This window comes from Mobula birostris, chromosome 14, assembly GCF_030028105.1.
Source record: "Mobula birostris isolate sMobBir1 chromosome 14, sMobBir1.hap1, whole genome shotgun sequence".
Lineage (NCBI taxonomy): Eukaryota > Metazoa > Chordata > Chondrichthyes > Myliobatiformes > Myliobatidae > Mobula > Mobula birostris.
The window spans coordinates 60,442,136-60,463,469 of record NC_092383.1 but is presented as its reverse complement, the minus strand read 5'-3'; the positions used below and the strand labels follow the sequence as shown (position 1 = coordinate 60,463,469).

The window sequence follows — 21,334 nt, the reverse complement described above, 5'->3', positions numbered from 1 at the left end:
TTACACAATTCAGAAAGTATGTGAATAGCAGAAGTCATTACAGTAAACCATCATATCATATGTGAGTGCCTCATTAAAAGGAGCAAAAGAAAACTAAGTAAACAAGTGTCACAGCTCCTATGCTTTTCTTTCAATTAGTGCCCAGAGTTGCAAAACATAACACACAGTACATCAAAACATTAGAAGATGATTAACTGTGATTACAGTACATGCCCATTATCTGGTCAGTTGAATTTTCCTACAATTTGCGCTCCTTTTGAAGTCCAACAAATGTACAAATCTTGGCAAATATAGACACAGGCATATATCAGAGAGATCTTGGTGGTTTACTTCTTTCACCAAATTGTAAGTGTATTTAGTGTATGCTGGAATAAATGTTTCTCTGACCAGATGGTCTTTCTCAATTAATTGGCATCATTTGAGATCATATTTACCAAATGTACTATGTGCACTATGCTTTGTTGTATGTTTGTATATTGATTTTTGAAATTTGGCTACATCAAAATGGAATAAAACAGGCATACATTACAAAATTATACCTATAGTACAATCACTTTGCATTTACAGCTATGAAATTTGAAAGGAACTTTCTACTTATAATTTATTCAGATCAGGTGGAAATAACTGGTGACATGAGAATATGACTGGAGATATTCCCACTAAAATGAGTCTCTGAGACTATTAGTGCCAAAAATAAATGGTATTTCTTTGAAATTTGAAACAAGACCAAATGAGGGATAGTGTCACTAAATAAACAAATAAGTCAATCTAGTATTTAACCTTTTAAATAATGCTTGGCGCACATCAGTTTGATCACAATTAAATGGATCGTGTTCCATTTTTTACATGATCAGAATGTGCACATTTTTTACAGAAGGCTGAAAAAGTCCAATTAATCATACCAATATGTTAATGAAAAAGCTTTCTCAAGTATTTTGTATTTATTTCCTTTCTCAAAATAGCCTTCTGAAATGTCTTCTTTTTAAAATTATCTGGTCATGAGGCTGTTAACATAAATTGAAAGATAGATCCATTTTGATAAGACCATAAAGCCATAGGACATAGGAGCAGAATTAGACCATTTGGGCCATTGAGTCTGCTCTGACATTCAATCATGGTTGATCCTCCTTTTCCCTCCTCAGCCCGACTCCCTGGCCTTCTCTCTGTAACCTTTGATGCCATGTACAATCAAGAACCCATCAAGTTTTGCTTTAGGTATGCTTTAAACCCAATGACCTGGCCTCCACAGCTGCCTGTGGTAATAAATTCCACAAATTCACCACCCTCTGGCTAAAGAAATTTCTCCACATCTCTGTTTTAAATGGATGCCCCTCTATTTTGAGGCTGTGCCCTCTTATCCTAGACTCCCCCACCATGAGAAACATCTTTTTCACATCTACTCTGTCTAGGCCTTTCATCGTTCGAAAGATTTCAATGAGATCCCCCTCATCCTTCTAAATTCCAGTGAGTATAGACCCAGAGCCATCAAACGTTTCTAGCTTGTGTTTCTTTCATGCAGCAATGCACCACTGATGATTGTAAAATGGATGTGTTCCCCAGCCAGCCGGTTGAGAACATTAGTTAAAATGCTTTTCTAATTGCAGAAAAATTCCAATGCAAAATCTTGTACACTTTTTACTATATTTGATGAGGGAAAAGGCTAGAAATTCTATTATGTTACAAAATATTTTTGGTGCTGTATGATACACTTCCACCTTAAATCACAGAAACCAGCCTCCCCTCCTTGGAGTCTATCTACACTTCTTACTGTCTTGGGAATGCATATTCAAGCTCCCCAGACATTCTCTCTTCTCCCTTCTTCCATTAGGAAGAAGATACAAAAGCCCAAAAGTATATACTTAAGGACAGCTTCTATTCTGCTGTTATGAAACTACTGAATTGGATCCTAGTAGGATAAGATGGACTCTTGACCTTGTTATGGCCTTGCACCTTATTGTGTCTACACTGCAATTTCCTATGTGGCTACTGTTCTCTTTATTAGTGAGAAATGGTCAAACATTTGGGAGGGGCCATTTGGAGCACCTAGCCAAACACTCTTGAGCATTTTGTAGATTGTACAAGCTGTAGCTAGGACATGCTAGTAGTGGAGAAATTAAATGCTTTGGATGATCAATATTGTTTTAATCAAGTGAGCAACTTTGTTTTGGATGCTGGCAAGATTCTTCATTGTTTGGGCTATCCTTTTAGCAAGAATGTGAAGGTGAGTGGGGCATCTGAACAAGTACGTATACTACCTTGACAAAGAACAGATAATGTCTGACGTTGCAAAGGTAGTCCCTCACAGTAGATTAACTGCGGTCTCCAGGCTGTACCAGTTTGAATTCCTCGCAGGCTCTGACCATTATTAACTTTCTCAATTAACATCAGTTGAGGCTATTGTCTGGAAACAGCAGTTTGTGGAATATTGTTGTCAATTGTCTGCAACTAATTTATTTTGTTATGGAACCAAATTGAAAGTGGTGTTTAAAGTGTCTGTCTCCTTTATCTGGACTTTTGACAGTGCCACTGTGGCATTATAAATATAATTACAGGACTGCCAAGAATCTGGAGAAGTCCTGCTATTGGGGTCCGACTGTAGTAGCCGAAATATCTTACCACACTGGGAAAGATGGAGGAGTTTGTAATGAATCAGGTGTTCTGCCAAAGCATATATCATTAGCTAGAGATAATCTCAAGATGCCATTTTACTGGATCCATGGATAGATGGGGAATAATTGATGGCTCTTCTTAATGCCTCATAGCTTTGAAATGTAATGGTTAAGATTCCAGGGTGATAGCTTACTGTATTATTTTAGCTCTTCACTTCCATGTTAATTGAATTAGGCTACGCTCAAGTCCAAATGCACGTCCTTTTGCACACCTTACTGTATCTCCAATCTAAATAAGATAATTGTGTACTTAATAATTAACTACATTTTTAGCAGAAGGTAATTACTGCATAATTAAAATGTGCATTTGGCAAGACAGGGCTAAATTTAGTTTGTCAAGAAGTAGAGTGAGTATAAGGGGAATGCTATAACTAACTGGAAAGCAGGCATTGTCAAAAGCGGAACAGCTGCCTTTATTTTTATCAGAAGCTCCTATTCCTTTTGTTTCACCTTTCAAAAGAACTCAGTTTTGTGTCTTGAAAAGGCAAAAATAGCATTCTTCTATTACTGGAGAGGAAGCAGTAGATTCTGTACTGAGCCATGTTCATTGAATTAATAACAACCATTGATGCCAGAGCTTAAAATTAACTAAGGGAACTGAATCTTTTATACAAATCCTTTTGTTTCTTTTTGTGCTTATCATAATGTGGAATGTCATTACTGGGAAATGAAACTAGATAGTGGCACGTGGGCTGCAAATGAAACAGAGTCCCAGCTTATCTTTGATACCTCTAACAACATAATACTCCTTCTGCATTACCTTGCACTATATAGCCTTGGATGAGGCTGAAATCTTAAAACATATTTCAAAACCTTCTACATTCTACTATGTGGCATAAATGAGACATACTTTGGCAGGTTTAACATAGAAGGAGGCACATGCCTCCCCTTCTCCAACTAATAAGACTTAACCTCAATGTTCTTCTGTTGGTTTTCTGTGATGCTAACATAAAGCAGCATGTCTCAGGCAATGGATGAATTTATTTAGGTTGTTGTTTTGTGATGGTTATGTCAGTCCGAAAGGAACACTTGTTTCTTACTGCACTACATTTTGTAACATTCCAGAGGGACTACATAAATCCAATTATACCCCACTATGTAATGGATAGTGTGAATCATGAGCATTCAGTTGTTAACAGTTTGGAAGTAATTTGTGCTGCAAAATTAACTTAGGAATTTTGTTCCTGAGATATAATTTATTGCTAAATCATGATTCTGGCATACTAAGTGCAAAACAAATAACCACAATCCAACAAACATATTACCACTTAAACATTTATTTTCAAGGAAAATATTGAAATGGAGTGAACATAATATTGTATTCTCAACCATAAAAATTGCAAAATTTAAAGCATCTTACTTTACAAAGGTTGAACCTAATTTACTCCCTTAATGGTTTAAACAGGACTTGATTTTAATTAATTAACAAATTGCATTTTTTCTTTGACACAACTGTTTTAAAAGTGGCTGAATACCCTTTATTAAAACATTATTATTTACTGGGAAATCATTCCTATTGAAGTTAGCTCAATTAATCAAGCTTGTGTTAAGACGTTTATCATCTTCAAGAGAATTATATTTGCTGCTTTAGCTTGACTCCACTTCTGTAACTTTTTTCAGTTTGGTGTGTTACTCCTAGTAAAAATTTAAATAAAAAAATTAAAAAGGTCAAAACATTGAAACAAGTGCCTTTAATGATAATTTTCTACAGCTGATAAATGTGTAAATATGGAAATAAAGTCTATTTTAAAATGGTGAAATCTTCAATTTGTTGTGAAATTACATCTCTTATTAATGGATTTGTTCTCTTCCATTCTTTATACATGGACAAATATGGAAAGATTCCTAGCAATTTGTACTTAAAATGAAAACGTATTCTAAAGAAACATAATTAAATACCTCAGCCAACCAGAAGCAATCTGTTTGCAATGTACTCCTCTTAAAGCTACTGCGATGAACTTTAGCATATTTTAATTATGAGAGTCCCGTATTGCTGATGACTGTACTGTTGTACAACAGCACACCATGTAATGGAAACAGGAAATGTATATGAAAGCTCCATATTCATAAGATAAATCATGGCTTTATCATGCGTACTTATGTATGGGTTCTTGGAAATGTGGGTAGGATGTATAATGACCATATTACGAAGAGGCTTCCTGTTTCATATAAATTTGAACACTCTCCCATAGCTTGAGAACATCAGACAGTAACACACAATTTTAGTGGGAGCTGTAAGGAAATATATTTTGCTATTGGGTTGCTTTTCCTAAGGTTGCTTTAATTTCAGGCACATGCTTTCTTGTTTTTCAACAACCAAGTCTTCAAAGGAGAATGCTTGCATCTCACATTTGAAAAACATCAGCATTTCTAGATGCCAGTCAGAAGCCTTCACAATTTATCCCAGCTGGAAATAGCTTTGATTTCTTCACAAGAGAGACCTCAATTTTCCCCTAATGAGGTAAAGATAACTCAGGGGGAGGGGCGGGAGGGGTGGAGGAAGAGGAAGAAAAATAATAAACTGCTTCCTCCCAGGATACAAAAATGCCCTGAGAATTTAGTGGACTCTAGGCATGAATTCTTTAACAGATTGCTTCTGAAGGCTTTCAAACTTTTATCTGTGCTTTTAATTGTTAATTCCAAAAGCGACCAAGAAAATAGCCTAATATACACACTGAACACTCAACAACTGTACGGTTATCTTATAGGACTAAATCCTGATGCCAAAGTAAACTCAAACAGCAGTTTAAAAGTACTGCAATCCCACTTTATGCAATTTACACCACTCTGGTAAATGGTCTTATGTAAAACTCTGGTGCACAATTTTGGAGCTTGTAATTCACTGAAAATTGGTGAAGTTGGTGAAGTTTGAAATCTTAAATTTGGTATTGTACTGCTGTAGAAAAGAAAAAAATAAATCCCTGTTTTATTTATATTTGCTATTGCTTCTTGGATTGCATTAAACATTGAACAAAGCAAGTTTTGGTGCTCATCAGAGATGAGAGAGGGACCATTTTCTTATTTCCATTGCACTTTGGACAAGTTTATCGAGCAATTTTTGGCATATGTTTATAGAAAGTTCAAATGCATCAACAAAATATTTATTGAAAAGAGCACCTGCTTCACTGGTCAGTAGTTACAGCAGCTTCATCCAGTGAGACTGCTTGATATACTAGAATTTCATGTTGTAAGTCCTCAAAGAACTGAGATGGGATTGCACGAATATTTCACATAAGATTCTTTACCAGCAGAGAGATTCTTCCTTTTTCATTTTATTAGCCTCCACTAATTGAAGAAATGATGTCTGGTTAATGTTCAGTTTGATAAACTGATGTGCCACCAGAGAATTTCGCATCACCTAAAAAAGAAACCCTGCACATTCTACAAATCAGAAATACTGGAAATAATTAGCAGACCTAGCAGCAACTTCGGCAATAGAGAAAAAATGTATGGCCTTTGATCAATATCTATTCATCAGAACTGGGAACAGAGACGTGACTTGAAACTTGGCAAGGGTATCAAAAGTTACAGGAAGAAGGCAAGAGAAGGGGTTGTGGGAATAATAAATTAGCCATGATAGAATGGTGGAGCAGGCTCAATGAGACGAAAGGTCAGATTCCTCCCCTATGTCTTCATTTAATCTTTCCTGGTTATGATGAAAGGCCATTGTTTATCTCTGTACAGGACTGCTTGTTTTGTTATTTTCCAGCTTTTTTGATTGAGAATTTGCAATGAAGAGGAGCCAAAACATTGAGTACAACAGGTCACGCACAAATATTAAGTTCTTCATATTAAGCACATGTCGTGATATTGCATGCAGCCACAAGAAATCCCCAGGCCAGACATGTTAGTCACAAAGCTCTAGACAGCTGGATGGTAAGGCGGGCCATAAACAGTACAAATGAAAGAGGCCTTTGTCTTACTTTGATTGTCGTTCTTGCTGAAAAACTGGTGATCCTGCAACTTTTTCTAATTCGCAAGAAAAAGGATTAAGTTAACTTTTTGGTGGAATACTTACCATTTTCATTCTTATGTCAGTTATGTTGCAAACAGTAGATATTCTACTCCACAAAACAAAGCACAGAAATTCAACTACGTACCTTGTTTCAGTTTGAAAGAATGAGTAAAACAAGCTATTATCTTTAGAATTGCTAACTGATATTGTTTTATGATGAAATGCATATTACTATGTTTCTTCAGATGACAAATTCAAGAGAAAATAATCCTTAAAACAAGATTGTTAGTCCAAAGATTATTTTTACTTTAATTTGAAAATGAATGATCATACTGCCTAATATTTTTGGAAGAAGTCTGAAATGATTCAGCCACATTCTCTACATTTAAGATGGATGGTGTTTTGTGGGGTGTAAGGCAAAACTAGCATCTTATGATACTGCAATGCACAAGGGATATTTAAAGGGATAAAATCCTTATAACCAAAGCTTCTGTTTTTCTAACAACCATACTGGACCGAGAACAATATGTGGTATTAACTGAACTGCATTTTGGGATTGCCCTCAATGTTTTAAAGCAGCCATTTAATGTTTGATTGGGAACCAGCAGATCAATGAGGTTGTTCAATATTATATAATTTATAATATAATAATATAATATTGATATATTATATAAAGAGTACTGTAACATGAGAGAAAAGCAACTTAGAAACCTGTGACAGTGGCTTTTGGGACAATGGTGGAAGTATTTTTGCATCTGTTTTGATTCTAACCCTTCTCGGTTCCTATCTATCAACTTAGGGGCTTTGAAGAGATGCCTCCTTATTAGGTATTGTGCTACAGTGACAGGTTAAAAGTTGGTGACAAGAATCCTAGTCTGGAAACTGAACTATGGCAGACAGGAATTGCCTGCCAATGTCTCACTGTGTGGTCTAATCAGCAACATATATAGAACCATCGACACTGTGTCCAATTACATCTCATCATTTTGTATGGTTCTAGCAGTACATCAGACTGACTGGGTGTGTATTTAATCATTTTATTTGCCTAAGAAGATGGGTTGAAATGACATGAGTTAGCTACAAAACATTCTAGAAAGTGCATATTAAAAGATATCTGAGGTAGTTACTTTAAAACAGGCAATGGGTTAATATTTGTTCTGCATTTATACATGCTCAGTCATTTTTTGTTCAACAGCTACGGATGGTAAGCAAAAACCTTGGCTACCAATTTTACCTACTAATGAGAGCTGCAGAGATAACATTATGCTTATCCAAACTGACAGAAGGTAGATGTTATTTTTCTAACCGCTGCCTCCTGTTCACTGACCTTCAGGTTAAAATTGTTACAAAAACATGAGCAGGCAGCTTTCCAACTGTTCAAGCTGTGCTTTCAGAAACAAGCATTAGGAATTCATGGGAATAGTATCCAGTGCTAAATGTTGATGGTTTAAGCAGGTGGAGCTTCAACGCAGGGGATACCCGAGGTACAAAATTATCACTGCAATGTAACAGTGACTGTCTGTTGTACTCAATTCGGAAATTTAGTTTGATTGAGTACCTAGATTAGACCGATATTGAAATTGTACTGCTAAAGATTGAGCTCCTTGGAGGTTCATGTTTTACTAGTCTCTAGAATGCCAGAATTTAATATGCAAGCAATTATTTCAATCCAAAATGGCTGTTAAATTATAAACTGTTCTTCCTTTCATCAAAACTTGATGTCTTCTGGAAAAATTAGAGATATAGTATAACCTTTAAATTACTATACAGGTTTCTAGACAAGTTAAAATGACACATACAAAATGCTAGAGGAACTCAGCAGGTCAAGCTATAGAAAGGATTAAACAGTGAGTGTTTCAGGCTGAGACCCTTCATCAGAATCTAAAGTTAAATTAAATGTGTTAGCGCTTGTCTTAAGGGAGCAGATGAAGGAACAGAAAGTAAGTGCATTAAACACTTGTTCAAAAGTTATCAACATAATAATGCAAATTTTGTTGTTATTTTTCATATTATAGAAAAGGTTTGTATCCTTGTATACAATTTGTTATGTGTTTTTTGATGTGGTCTTTGGAATGACCACAGGTATCAAAGGTTTTAATATTCACTTCATAGTTATTGACAGATGTAACATAGGTGCTGTTGGCATTCTTCATGGCTCCTTAATGCACAGGTTATATATTATTAAACATCAAAGTTGCACATGATGGCTGAGGACAATGACTCATAACAAATCAGCCAATTGACTACAACATGCATTGCCAATGTGCACAGTAGTGTAGCCATAATTATGGAGTGTCATTGCCTAAAATAAGAAAAGGCCATGAACACTTCCATGCCCTCACGTTATTTCTAACTCCTGACGTTCAGCCAATGCATTAACCAGAATGTCACAAGGCATAGGAGCAGAATTAATCCATTCAGCCCAATGAGTCTTCTCCACCATTCCATCATGGCTGAGTTGTTATCCCCCTTAACCCCATTCTCTTATCTTCTCCCCATTTCCTTTGACACCTAGATTAATCAAGAATCTATAGAACTGCACTTTAAATATACCCAATGCTTAGGCCTTCAGAGCTGTCAGTGGCAATGAATTCCACAGATTCACCACCATCTGGCTAAAGAAATGTTTCCTCATCTCTGTTCTAAATGGACATCCTTCAATTATGAAGTTGTGCCTCAGCATTACATCCAAGCTTTTGTATTCTAGTCCTTTTGAAATGAATGCTTGAACTTGGGTGTGGCTCAGTCTTTTGCAGAAAAATAATAAAAAAAAACTTTACCATGCATTTTTGTTCATTACTGTATTTGATTGCAATATTGTCTTTAGGAATAAACACTACAACATAAAGAAGAGATTTTGTTCAACTAGCCTTTTAACTTCAATGTTCCAGAACATCCAAAGATGTTGAAGTTCTCTCTGCTCAAAATCAAAAACTTTGAGACAAGGTCATAGCCCTATGAGTGTCAAATCTCTGTCTAAATAATCAGCTTTCAATTACAGTGGAGGAAATGTTTGCAGAACAGAACAGAATTTGGGAAGCGCAGTTCAGCTTACTTATGATACCATATCACAATGGAGACAGGCTAACTCCTATTGACATCAATGGATCTGGGGTTAAGAGGGTAAACAGCTTTAAGTTCCTCGGCATCCACATCACCGAGGACGTCACGTGGTCTGTACACACCAGCTGTGCGGTGAAAAAAGCACAACAGCGCCTCTTTCACCTCAGACGGTTGAGGAAGTTTGGTATAGACCCCCAAATCCAAAGACCTCACTACAGGAGTCCAATTGAGATTATCCTGACTGGCTGAATCATTGCCTAATATGGGAACTGTACCTCCCTTAATCGCAGGATTCTGCAGAGAGTGGTTCGGACAGCCCAACACATCTGTAAACACAAAATACTCTGCAGATGCTGGGATCAAAGCAACACTCACAACACGCTGGAGGAATTCAGCAGGTCGGGCAGTATCCGTGGAAACGATGAGCCGACGTTTCGGGCCGGAACCCTTCGTCAGGACTGTAGAGGGAAGGGGCAGAGGCCCTATAAAGAAGGTGGGGGAGGGTGGGAGGAGAAGGCTGGTAGGTTCCAGGTGGAAAACCAGTAAGGGGAAGATAAAGGGGTGGGGGAGGGGAAGCAGGGAGGTGATAGGCAGGAAAGGTGAAGAAAGGAGAAAACACAATGGATAGTAGAAGGAGGCGGGACCATGAGGAGGTGATAGGGAGCTGGGGGAGGGGGCAGAGTGAAATATGGATAGAGGAAGGGAGGGGGAGGGAATTACCGGAAGTTGGAGAATTCTATGATCATACCAAGGGGCTGGAGACTACTTAGACGGTATATGAGGTGTTGCACCTCCAACCTGACTTTAGCCTCATCATGGCAGTAGAGGAGGCCATGTATGGACATATCTGAATGGCTTCTACAAGCCCACTGACTCTCATAACTACCTCAAATATACCTCTTCCCACCCCGCCACATGCAAAAATGCCATTCCCTATTCCCAGTTCCTCCATCTCTGCCGCATCTGCTCCATTCAAGGACATCTCAAATGTCCTCTTTCTTTAAGGATCGTGGTTTCCCTTCTACTGTCATCAACGATGCCCTCACTCGCATCTCCTCCATTTCCCGCACTTTGGCCCTCACCCCATCCTCCCGCCACCACAACAGGGACACAGTTCCCCTTGTCCTCACCTATCACCCAACTAGCCTCCGGATCCAGCACATTATCCTCCGCATCTTCCGCCACCTTCAACAGGACCCCACCACGAAGCACATCTTTCCCTCTCCACCCCCTTCCGCTTTCCGCAGGGATCGATCCCTCTGCAACTCCCTGGTCCACACGTCGCTCCCCACGGATCTCCCACCCGGCACTTATCCCTGTAAGCATAAGTGCTACACCTGTCCCTACACCTCCTCTCTTGCCACCATTCAGGACCCCAAACAACTTCCAGGTGAGGCAACACTTCACTTGTGAGTCTGTTGGGGTCATCTATTGCATCCGGTGCTCCCGGTGCGGCCTCCTCTACATCGGTGAAACCCGACGCAGATTGGGGGACCGCTTCGTCGAGCACCTCCACTCCATCCGCCACAACAGACAGGATCTCCCAGTAGCCATCCACTTCAACTCTGCTTCCCATTCCCATTCATATATGTCCATACATGACCTCCTCTACTGCCATGATGAGGCTAAACTCAGATTGGAGGAGCAGCACCTCATATACTGTCTAGGTAGTCTCCAGCCTCTTGGTATGAACATAGAATTCTCCAACTTCTGGTAATTCCCTCTCCCTCCCTTCCTCTATTCCTATTTCACTCTGCCCCTCCCCCAGCTGCCTATCACCTCCCTCATGGTTCCGCCTCCTTCTACTACCCATTGTGTTTTCCCCTATTCTTTCTTCACCTTTCCTGCCTATCACCTCCCTGCTTCCCCTCCCCCACCCCTTTATCTTCCCCTTACTGGTTTTTCACCTGGAACCTACCAGCCTTCTCCTTCCCACCCTCCCCCCACCTTCTTTATAGGGCCTCTGCCCCTTCCCTCTTCAGTCCTGACGAAGGGTTCCGGCCTGAAATGTCGACTCATCATTTCCACGGATGCTGCCCGACCTGCTGAGTTCCTCCAGCACATCTGTAGTTGTGAACTTCCCATGATTCAGGACACTTACAAAGACATGTGTGAAAAAAAGGGCCTGAAGAGTCACTGGGGACCCGAGTCACCCCAACCACAAACTGTTCCAGCTGCTATTGCCCGGAAACAGGCCAACAGGCTCCAGAATAGTTTCTCCCACCAAGCCATCAGACTGAATAACTCACACTGATCTGAGTGTATTTCTGTTACATTGACTGTTCTATTTGTTATAAATTACTATGATTACACATTTAGATGGGACGGAGATGTAATGTAAACATTTTCACTCCTCATGTATGTGAAGGACGTAAATCAAGAAATAAAGTCAATTGAATTCAATATTCTGTGCTTTGCATGTGCCCCTTTCATTATTGGAATACATCTTTTTTTCACTTCATTAAAGTTTATTGCTTTAGGCAGCTAATAAATAATTGATCAATGGACACAAAATTAAAACATGGGTAAAGTGCTGTGTGTTTAACATATCATACACAATGATATTGATGCACATTTAATTGAAATCAGTGCCACGTTATAAGTGTTAGATATTTACATTTAGACATTTACATAACGCTCATACAAAGACCTGGTTTGATGTGTGCATTTGCTTTGGAATGGGGGAGGAAACCACTTTGATCACAGGAGAATGTGAAGACACCATCCAGATGGTATGAGAGATCTGTTGCAAGTCTGGGTCAGTGGAGCTATAAGGCAGCAGCTCTAATTCTGGCACAGTTCTTAAAGCTGCTCTTGTATGACTTGGGCCAAGTATCCTGCTGATCAGGACACGCACACATGCAAATTGCAGTAGCCGCTTATCATAAAGCTATCAATATTCAGTTGTTTTCTCATGGACCCCCTTGGTTGCACTCAGCGGCTTCTTTATTAGGTACACCTATAAACCTGCTCATTAATGCAAAATTCTAGTCAGCCAATCATGTGGTAGTAGCTCAATGCATAAAAGCATGCTGACTTGTTGAAGAGGTTCAGTTGTGTTCAGACCAAAAATCAGAATGGGGAAGAAATGTGATCTAAGTGACTTTGAGTGTGGAATTATTGTTGATGGGAGAGGGCGGTGATTTGGGTATCTCAGAAACTGCTAACCTCCTAGGATTTTCACACGTAACAGCCTCTGGAGTTTATGGGGAATGGTGCGGGAAACAAAAAGCAAGATCCAGTGAGTGCCAGCTCTGTGGGCAAAAATGGCTTGCTAATGAGAGAGACAAGAAAATCTGCAGATGCTGCAGATCTAAGCAATACTAAATGCTGGAGGAACTCCACAGGCTGGGCAACAACTATGGAAAAGAGTAAACGGTTGACATTTCAGGCTGAGATCCTTCATCAAGTTAAAGCAAGAAGGTGGGGGGGGTGGGTTCGGGAAGAAATACAATGTGGCAGGTGATAGGTAAAACTGAGAGGGGGAGGGATGAAGTAAAGATCTAGGAAGTTGATAGGTGAAAGAGATGAAGGGCTGGAGAAGGAAGGATCTGGATGAAAAAGATACAGGGCAGATAGTCTCTTCTCCAGCCCTTTATCTCTTTCACCTATCGATTTTGCAGCTCTTTCACCTCTTCACAGCCATCTGTGGCAATAGATTCCACAGATCCACCACCCTCTGGCACCCTCCTTCTAAACTCCAGCAAGTATAGGCCCAGAGCCATCAAATGGTCCTCACCCATTAACCCTTTCATTCTCAAGATAATTCTTATGAACTTCCTTTTGACCCTCTCCAGTGCCAACATATCCTTTCCTAGCTAAGGGACCCAAAACTACTCATGTTAGGAGTTTGAAAAGATTTAGTATGTCACCAAAAACTTTAACACACTTCTATAGGTGTACAATAGAGGGCATTTGAACTGGTTTGTTACAGTCTGATATGGAGGTGTCAACACACTGAATCGTAAGAGGATACTGAGGGTTCTAGGTTCAGTCAGCACCATCATAGGTACAGCCCTCCCCACCAGAGGATACCTTCAAGAGGCAACACCTCAAGATGTGGTATCCATCATTAAGAACCCAATCACACAGTACATGCCCTTTTTTCATTACTTTCATCAGGGAGGAAGCACAGGAGCCTGAAGACTCACACTCAATGATTCAGAAATATCTTCTTCCTCTTTCACCACCATCAGGTTTCTGAATGATCTGACAAACCCATTAATAGTCTCATTATTCCTTTTGTACTATTTGTACTAGTTATTTTGTAATTTATAGTATTTTGTCTTTGCACTGTACTGCTGCAAAACAATAAACTTCATGTTGTATGAAGTTTTACAATGATAAAAAACTTGATTCGAATTATTACTTTGGAAATCATAAGATTTTAAAGAATTTTGTACTTGGGGTTAAACTTTTTGTTTCAATAGCTTGGCTTCCTCCACAATCTGTACCTTTATTCTAATCACCATTTTGAAATACAATAGGTTTAATAAATTTGCAAGTAAGCAGATCACACAAAATGCTGGGCCAAAATGTCAACTGTACTTTTTTTCCATAGATGCTGCCTGGCCTGCTGAGTTCCTGCAGCATTTTGAGTGTGTCGCTCGGATTTCCAGCGTCTGCAGATTTTCTCTTGTTTGTCAGTTGCATTTCACAGAGTCTTAGAGCACTACAGCACAGAATCAAGCCCTTCAGCCCATCTAGTACATTCCAAATTATTATTCTGTATAGTTCCATTGATCTGAACCTAGACAACAACCTTCTATACCCTTCCCATCAAAGTATCTATCCAAATTTCTTTATTGTAAAAATCAAACCCTCATCCACCAGTTTTGCTGACAGCCCATTCCACACTGTCGCAACACTCTGAGTGAAGAAGTTTCCCTTTATGTTCTCCTTAAACATTTCCATTTTCACCTTTAATCCATGACCTCTTGTTCTAGTCTCATCCAACCCCAGTGGAAAGGTTTGCTTGCATTTTTTTTGTATGCCATACTCTGCCAGAGCCTTGGCGAATACTTTTTCAATTGATTGTCTTGGAGGAAAGATTCTGTGAGTGGTCCCCCATGCCCTTCTCAAAGCGCAGTTTTTTTTTACGAGGCTGAGTTGCGAGCTCGACACTCAACCCGGCGTGAATGGAAAGCGTGCCAGGGAGTGGCCCAACTAGGTTCGAACTCGGAACCCTTCGTTCCGGAGTCCAGCACTGATGTCACTGCTCCACCAGCCAGCTGCTTGCATATACACCTCAAAATTTGTTTACTTTTGTCAAATCTCCCGTCATTCTCCTACCCTCCAGGGAATAAAGTGCTAATCTATTCAATATTTCCCTTTAATTTAGGTCGGTAGGTTGTCAAGTCCTGCCAACATCCTTGCAAATTTTCTCTGTACCTTTTCAATCTTATTGATATCTGTTGTGTAGGTAGATGATTAGCACTGCACACAACACTCCAAATCAGGCCTCAGCAATGTTTTATACAACTTATACATAAATCTCAACTCCTGTACTCAACAGTTTGTTTTACGAAAGCCAATGAGAAGAAAGCTATCTTTAAAAATCTTTCATGATTCTTTTTGTAACTCTGCTCCACTAAGATGTATATGGCGGCTCATGCTACGACTGCCAGACAGGTTGACACCTGACGGCAAATTACATCAGAAAAATACGTCCATAGATAAAGGTTGCTAGATCATGATGGATAGCTTTTTTTCCACAATTAGTGATTAGCATTGTGACTTCACCACTGAGCCCAAATCTAGGTGAGTGCATCAACTTGCCTAAAGGTTAGAAATCTTGTTGGTTGTCTGTTTTCTTGGGATACACTTTTACGGTAACCTTTAGCAAGTGAAGTGATAAGAGTGAATTAAACTATGATATGCATGCTTTTGTTCAAGTTTCGTTAGTAAAACTCATCAATAGTCAAGTCAGAATGTTGAAGAATTGGTGGGAAGGTGGACTTCTTCTTCTTCTCTTGTTTTACGGTGGTTGGCACCCAGTTTAATGTTGCATTACTGCCACCTTCTGCTCTGGAGTGTGCATTAGACTTACAGTCTAAATCCCTTCACCCAATCATACACACGCACACACACACACACACACACACACACACACACACACACACACACATACCCTAACCTACACTTTATCCTCCCATCTTTGGCCATCCTAGTACCCTATTCCTGCTTATCCATCATATCCAATAAAAAAAATCCCTGTATCCCTTAAGAAAGCTAAAAATACCCTGACCTGTGCTCTCTCACCCATGCCCAACAACCCTATTAGTGTGAATTCCTGCACCCCCAATTCCCTTAGATTGATTATCATCATCTACATCTGTATCCCATACTTCCTGCAACTCAGAACTGCATGTTCTACTGACTCCCCTTCCTGACGTTCCTCACACAATCCTGTCTGGTGTTTCCCTATCATTTTCAGTGTTTTGTTTAATGCACAGTGCCCCAGCCTTAACCTAGTCCACACAGTTTCCTCTCTTTTGTATCCGCTCAGTCTGTCAGTCAGTGGGTGCCGTCCCGAATCCAGGGTTGGCAGCTATGCACCTCCATCTTCTTTGATCTTGCAATAGCACCGAGTACAGCCTCTCCTCCAGTTTGTCCTCGCTGGCCGCCGCCCCCGCCAAATTTGAGCCTGAGGCCGGGTCGGCCCCCAGCCGCATCCACTTCTTTGAGCTCGGCCCTTCCTCAGGCAGAGTCCTTGGGCAGGTCCAGGCACACGGTGCAGCGCCCAAGTTCATCGTGTCTCTTCTGACTAAGTGCATAGCATACGATTCGTAGATACGTGGTGAGGCTTTAACCTCTTCCATGGAAGATGGCCTTTGGCTCACAAGGAGCTCATCCACCCTTTGTCAGGTTTTGTTTTTTTTAGTCCTGCTGGGTGTCCTCACACCCTCCTGTATCCACTACCTACCCTAGTACCTGCAACACCCTTTTGTATTTGATATAAATGCCTTCCTTTCCCCTCCCTGTCCCATCTTTCCTGCCATGTTTGGTTGATTTTCTTCCCAGATTACGCACTTAACCTCTGCTTTACTGACAATAATGTGCATTTCTATATTTTCTTTCTTTAACGCCCTCTTTAGGAAGGTGGATTTAAGACCCAGGATCAGACAAGGTGGTAATAAATTAAAAGCCATCCGTAAAGTCTACTGTTGGTATTAATTTTGTTATTTTGTAATGTTTTGAAATAACGCTCAATCAACCATGCATTGGCATAACAGATTTGTGCTTAACTAGCAAAGAGTAAATATTAATAATATTCACATGAAAACCTTCACATTACATACTATTTATAATAATGAGTCACTGGGGGAAAAAGAACCTTGTTTTTTGGAAATAACTTGCACTGTTACTACTTGTTATTGTCTAATCACACTTTTGGCATCCACCTGTGTAACGTCATGTTCCCTTGAGGTTGAGCCAAGCATTATGCATTCCCATGGGATCAGATTTTAGCAATAGCCAATCAGGTTAAGGTCCACCCAAGCCTTGGAATACATGCTGTGTTGCTGTAGAAAAGTTGTCCATAATGTACAAAGAATACATAATATATAAAATACGTAAATAAGCAGACAATTTTCCGCTCAAACATAATTGGAAAGTACGTTATGGATCATAAGAGCAATTAGCTTCAACTTTACGAGGTATCTAACAAGTGTTTATCAAAATCATCTGGAGGGAGCTTTGGCACAACGGACCTAGGCAGAAACGGGCGAGGCAAAGTAGGTTCGGTTTTCAATTTTTCCTGTTATTTGAGGAAAGAGGGAAGTATGAGTGTGAGGGCAGCTTGTTGTTCTCGGTGTCAGATGTGGGAGATCCTGGAGTCTCCAAGCCTCCCGGACGTCCACATCTGCACCAGGTGCGCTGAGCTGCAGCTCCTAAACAGGAAAACAGATTATTATCTGAATGGTGGCCGATTAGGAAAAGGGGAGGTGCAACGAGACCTGGGTGTCATTATACACCAGTCATTGAAAGTGGGCATGCAGGTACAGCAGGCGGTGAAAAAGGCGAATGGTATGCTGGCATTTATAGCGAGAGGATTCGAGTACAGGAGCAGGGAGGTACAACTGCAGTTGTACAAGGCCTTGCTGAGACCACACCTGGAGTATTGTGTGCAGTTTTGGTCCCCTAATCTGAGGAAAGACATCCTTGCCATAGAGGGAGTACAGAGAAGGTTCACCAGATTGATTCCTGGGATGGCAGGACTTTCATATGAAGAAAGACTGGATGAACTGGGCTTGTACTCGTTGGAATTTAGAAGATTGAGGGGGGATCTGATTGAAATGTATAAGATCCTAAAGGGATTGGACAGGCTAGATGCAGGAAGATTGTTCCCGATGTTGGGGAAGTCCAGAACGAGGGATCACAGTTTGAGGATAAAGGGGAAGCCTTTTAGGACCGAGATTAGGAAAAACTTCTTCACACAGAGAGTGGTGAATCTGTGGAATTCTCTGCCACAGGAAACAGTTGAGGCCAGTTCATTGGCTATATTTAAGAGGGAGTTAGATATGGCCCTTGTGGCTACGGGGGTCAGGGGGTATGGCGGGAAGGCTGGGGCGGGGTTCTGAGTTGGACGATCAGCCATGATCATAATAAATGGCGGTGCAGGCTCGAAGGGCCGAATGGCCTACTCCTGCACCTATTTTCTATGTTTCTATGTTTCTAAGGGACCGTGTTAGGGAACTGGAGCTGCAGCTCGATGACCTTCGTTTGGTCAGGGAGAGTGAGGAGCTGATAGAGAGGAGTTACAGGCAGGTGGTCACACCGGGGACACGGAAGGCGGACAACTGGATCATGGTTAGGAGGGGGAAGGGGAAGTGTCAGGTACTAGAGAGTAACCCAGTGGCTGTGCGCCTTGACAATAAGGTGGGGGTGGTGACAGCTTACCTGGGGGAAGTAACAGTGCCCGTGCCTCTGGCACAGAGTCCAGCCCTGTAGCTCAGAAGGGTAGGGAAAGGAAGAGGAGGGCAGTAATAATAGGGGACTCGATAGCTAGGGGGTCAGATAAGCGATTCTGTGGACGCAGTCAGGAGACCCAGATGGTAGTTTGCCTCCCTGGTGCCAGGGTCTGGGATGTTTCTGATTGCGTCCAAAATATCCTGAAGTGGGAGGGTGAGGAGCCAGAGGTCATGGTACATATAGGTACCAATGACATAGGTAAGAAAAGGGAAGAGGTCCTGAAAGGAGAATATAGGGAGTTAAGAAGGGAGTTGAGAAGAAGGACCGTAAAGGTAGTAATCTCACGATTACTGTCTGTGCCATGGGACAGTGAGAATGGAATGAGGTGGAGGATAAATGCGTGGCTGAGGGATTGGAGCAGGGATTCAAGTTTCTTGATCATTGGGACCTCTTTTGGCGCAGGTGTGACTTGTACAAAAAGGATGGGTTGCACTTGAATCCTAGGGGGACAAATATACTGGCTACCAGGGGGACTTTAAACTAGAATGGTTTGGGGAGTGGGAATCAAATTGAAGAGATGAGGAGAGGGGAGGTTGGTTCACAGGTAGAGAGAGCTGGTAGACAGTGTGTGAGGGAGGATGGGCAGGGGACAGAGAACAGGAGCACTCGGACCGAAGATGTAGGGAAGAAGGAAGAAAAAGATAACAAAGCTGTTTGCACCATTAGGGATAAACAGAGAGTAAGAGATGGAGAGTTTCTTAAATGCATCTATTTTAATGCTAGGAGCACTGTAAGAAAGGTGGATGAGCTTAGGGCATGGATTGATACCTGGAAATACGATGTTGTATCTATTAGTGAAACATGGTTGCAGGAGGGGTATGATTGGCAATTAAATATTCCTGGATTTCATTGCTTCAGGTGTGATAGAATCAGAGGGGCAAGAGGGGGAGGTGTTGCATTGCTTGTCAGAGAAAATATTACAGCGGTGCTTTGGCAGGATAGATTAGAGGACTCGTCTAGGGAGGCTATTTGGGTGGAATTGAGGAATGGGAAAGGTGTAGTAACACTTATAGGAGTGTATTATAGACCACCTAATGGGAAGCGAGAATTGGAGGAGCAAATTTCTAAGGAGGTAGCAGATATTTGTACTAAGCACAGGGTTGTGATTGTGGGAGATTTTAATTTTCCACACATAGACTGGGAAACCCATTCTGTAAAAGGGCTGGATGGTTTGGAGTTTGTAAAGTGTGTGCAAGATAGATTTTTGCAGCAATACATAGAGGTACCAACTAGAGAAGGGGCAGTGTTGGATCTCCTGTTAGGGAATGAGTTAGGTCAGGTGACAGAGTTATGTGTTGGGGAGCACTTCGGGTCCAGTGATCACAATGCCATTAGTTTCAATATAATTATGGAGAAGGATAGGACTGGACCCAGGGTTGAGATTTTTGATTGGAGAAAGGCTAACTTTGAGGAGATGCGAAAAGATTTAGAAGGAGTGGATTGGGACAATTTATTTTATGGGAAGGACGTAATAGAGAAATAGAGGTCATTTAAAGGAGAAATTTTGAGGGTACAGAATCTAGAATGTTGCCTGGGTTTCATCTCCTAAGTTACAGAGAAAGGTTGAACAAGCTGGGTCTTTATTCTTTGGAGCTTAGAAGGTTGAGGGGGGACTTGATCGAGGTGTTTGAAATTATGAGGGGGATAGATAGAGTTGACATGGATAGGCTTTTTCCATCGAGAGTGGGGGAGATTCAAACAAGAGGACATGAGTTGAGAGTTAAAGGGCAAAAGTTTAGGGGTAACATGAGGGGGGAACTTCTTTACTCAGAAAGTGGTAGCTGTGTGGAACGAGCTTCTGGCAGAAGTGGTTGAGGCAGGTTCGGTGTTGTCATTTAAAGTTAAATTAGATAACTATATGAACAGGAAAGGAATGGAGGGTTATGGGCTGAGTGCAGGTCGGTGGGACTAAGTGAGAGTAAGAGTTCGGCATGGACTAGAAGGGCCGAGGTGACCTGTTTCCGTGCTGTAATTGTTAAATAGTTATATGGTTATATGGGAGTCACCGCTCAGGTAGAGTGCTTGACAAAGCCACTCTACCTGAATAGACAATATCAGATTAACAAGAGCTCCAGGAATCGTAGTTCAGGAGCTGGGGCCAGAGTCCCATTCAGTGTTCAATAGTTCAATTTAATATCAGAGAATATATACAGTATACAATCTGAATGTCATTTTCCACTAGAATCCAGACACAATGAGAAAATAATTTCAATATACAGTACTTGGGAAGCTCAATTAGATGACCTACCATTACTGTACATTAACTCAATTTGTAGTATCTAAAATCTGTAGATGGACATTCACACAATCCATATGGAATGACTGTGATCTGCATGTGAAAGTTCAGATGCAGAATATAGCACATTCAATAATATAGCTCCACCACCAAGGTAGGTGACATTGGCAAAGAATTTCTTTAACAAAACCAAATAATAGAAGATCTCTCCTGATCCAGAAGTGTTCATGTAAAGAGAAAATTAATCAAAAGCTTGGGTCAATGACTCTTTACTAGGGTCCTGGTACCTGACCTGAAACATTGACTAGTTATAAACATAAGAGATTCTGCAGATAGAAAGATAGAAACATAGAAAACCTACAGCAGAATACAGGCCCTTTGGCCCACAAAGCTGTGCCAAACATGTCCTTACTTGAGAAATTACCCAGGGTTACCCAT

At 40.8% G+C, this 21,334-nt stretch overlaps 1 protein-coding gene across 2 annotated transcripts in view; it reads right to left on the bottom strand.

The window, feature by feature from the left end:
- Nucleotides 1-3,993: 3,993 nt before the first annotated feature.
- Nucleotides 3,994-21,334, bottom strand: part of LOC140209502 (uncharacterized) — a 109,498-nt gene continuing 92,157 nt past the window's right edge. The window contains exons 11-12 of one of the 2 annotated variants that reach the window (XM_072277745.1): nt 6,593-6,638; nt 3,994-4,304 (exon numbers count right to left, since the gene is read on the bottom strand). In XM_072277745.1, coding sequence (XP_072133846.1) covers nt 4,243-4,304; nt 6,593-6,638 — 108 coding nt within the window. In that variant the 3' untranslated portion in view covers nt 3,994-4,242. The remainder of the gene's footprint in view (nt 4,305-6,592; nt 6,639-21,334) is intronic. The other variant, XM_072277746.1, reaches the window with a different exon arrangement.